This window comes from Austrofundulus limnaeus, unplaced genomic scaffold, assembly GCF_001266775.1.
Source record: "Austrofundulus limnaeus strain Quisiro unplaced genomic scaffold, Austrofundulus_limnaeus-1.0 Scaffold14, whole genome shotgun sequence".
In the NCBI taxonomy this organism is placed as follows: domain Eukaryota; kingdom Metazoa; phylum Chordata; class Actinopteri; order Cyprinodontiformes; family Rivulidae; genus Austrofundulus; species Austrofundulus limnaeus.
In genome coordinates this window covers 1,271,128-1,272,781 of record NW_013952416.1, presented here as the reverse complement: position 1 = coordinate 1,272,781, position 1,654 = coordinate 1,271,128, and the positions used below count along the sequence as shown (strand labels likewise).

General features: G+C 40.0%; 1 protein-coding gene across 2 annotated transcripts in view; it reads right to left on the bottom strand.

Annotated features, from left to right (window-relative positions):
• Positions 1-856: 856 nt before the first annotated feature.
• rnf122 (ring finger protein 122) overlaps positions 857-1,654 on the bottom strand; it is a 26,278-nt gene continuing 25,480 nt past the window's right edge. For both annotated transcript variants that reach the window (XM_014002630.1, XM_014002632.1), the window contains exon 6: positions 857-1,472. In XM_014002630.1, coding sequence (XP_013858084.1) covers positions 1,358-1,472 — 115 coding nt within the window. In that variant the 3' untranslated portion in view covers positions 857-1,357. The remainder of the gene's footprint in view (positions 1,473-1,654) is intronic.

Sequence of the window (1,654 nt, the reverse complement as noted above, 5' to 3'; positions counted from 1 at the left end):
ACTCTCCATCAGACAAGAATGGAACTTTTGTTTTGTTACTCAGCTCCAAGAGTGGATGCTGCACTTTGGGAAACTTGGTCCCGTATCATTTTTTTTAACTGTGTTGTTAATTAATACAAAATGACCTTTTATTTCCCTTAAAAAAACAACACATTTTCTTTATTTAAACATTTGATATATTTTTTAATTCCACTGTAAATAAAATGTGAATTTATGTGATTTGCAAATCATTGCCTTCTGTTTTTATTTACATTTTACACATCTCAGCTTGTTCAAAATTAGGGGCTGTGATTAAATCTTAAAAAAACCCTTTACATCAAACTCTCCTGTTTCCACCCAGGTGGAAAAATTATATACTAAAGTACATTAAATCTAAGTATACGTTAGTATACTTGAAGCCACACTAATCATTAGTATACTTAAAGAGTGCTATTTTGGAACAACTAATTTAATACTAAATATACTTTAGTTGTATTTAAGTTGTACAAAAGCACAACTTTAAGTGTATTAAGTATACTTTTAAATACTAAAATGGAACAACTTAGAATATACTTAGTACACTTTAAGTGTATATCTTTGTCTATACACTTAAAGTCTACTAAGTATATTTGAAGTTGTTCCATTTTAGTATTTAAAAGTATACTTAATACACTTAAAATTGTGATTTTGTACAATTTAAATACAACTAAAGTATGCTTAGATTTAGTATAATATTTTTTCACCTGGGCACCTGTTTGATTCCGTTTTACAAACACTAATAAAAACAACAACTTTGTGCCRCTGACAAAGACACTGAACAGCAAATCTGAATTTCTCAGATCTTTTCCTTTGAAAGAATACACAAGGTGTCGTCTGCTGGTGTTACTTTTCTTTCTTTCCTTTTTTTGTTTCACAAGAGTCTCTGCTGATATGGATATAATTACACGTCTGCGCCCACCGTGACATGCAAGCCTGTCGCTGAGCGCTCTGATCCGTCAGCGCTGCTTCTGTCCACGGACGATCTGCCGCCTCCACTCCGGCGTTCGCCTCACCTCCTGGCAGCAGCAGAGGATGTGAAGAACGGGTGCAGAGAGGGAGAGCGAGTTGTGGGGGGGCACGTTGAAAGAAGAGCGGTGGAGTGATGTGTGGGAGGCTGAGGATAATCTCTCAGACACCGTYAAGGTGTTGTGTTACCATCAGAGGTTGTTGCCAGGCAACAGCATCCTTCAGAGGCTTCCTCCGAGTGGTCGGCTGCGTTTCTGCGGCGCGTCCCTCGTCCTTTTTGGTCGCTAACTTAAACCAGCTGGAGTGGCAGCAGAGCGCGGGCGTCCCGCCTGGGCTGGAGTGGGTGGGCGGGGCGCGTCGGGGTGGGCGGAGGTTATACCAGCTCGTCCAGCAGAGTCCCTATGCTGTGATGCTGCTCGGGGGGGCCGGCGATGGGCTTGTTGCACATGGGGCAAACGCAGCGCACCTCCAGCCACTTTACCAAACACCTGCAGAAACAAACACTTTAATAAACAGGTCCTAAACGAGGCAAACRGTGACATGTTAAACACAACATGTGATACATCCACTAACTGATGCTTGTTAGTCTGTCTTATTGTCTTACAGCAACAAAAATTAAATAAAATGACTGCATCCTGAACATAATAATAATAATAATAATAATAATAAT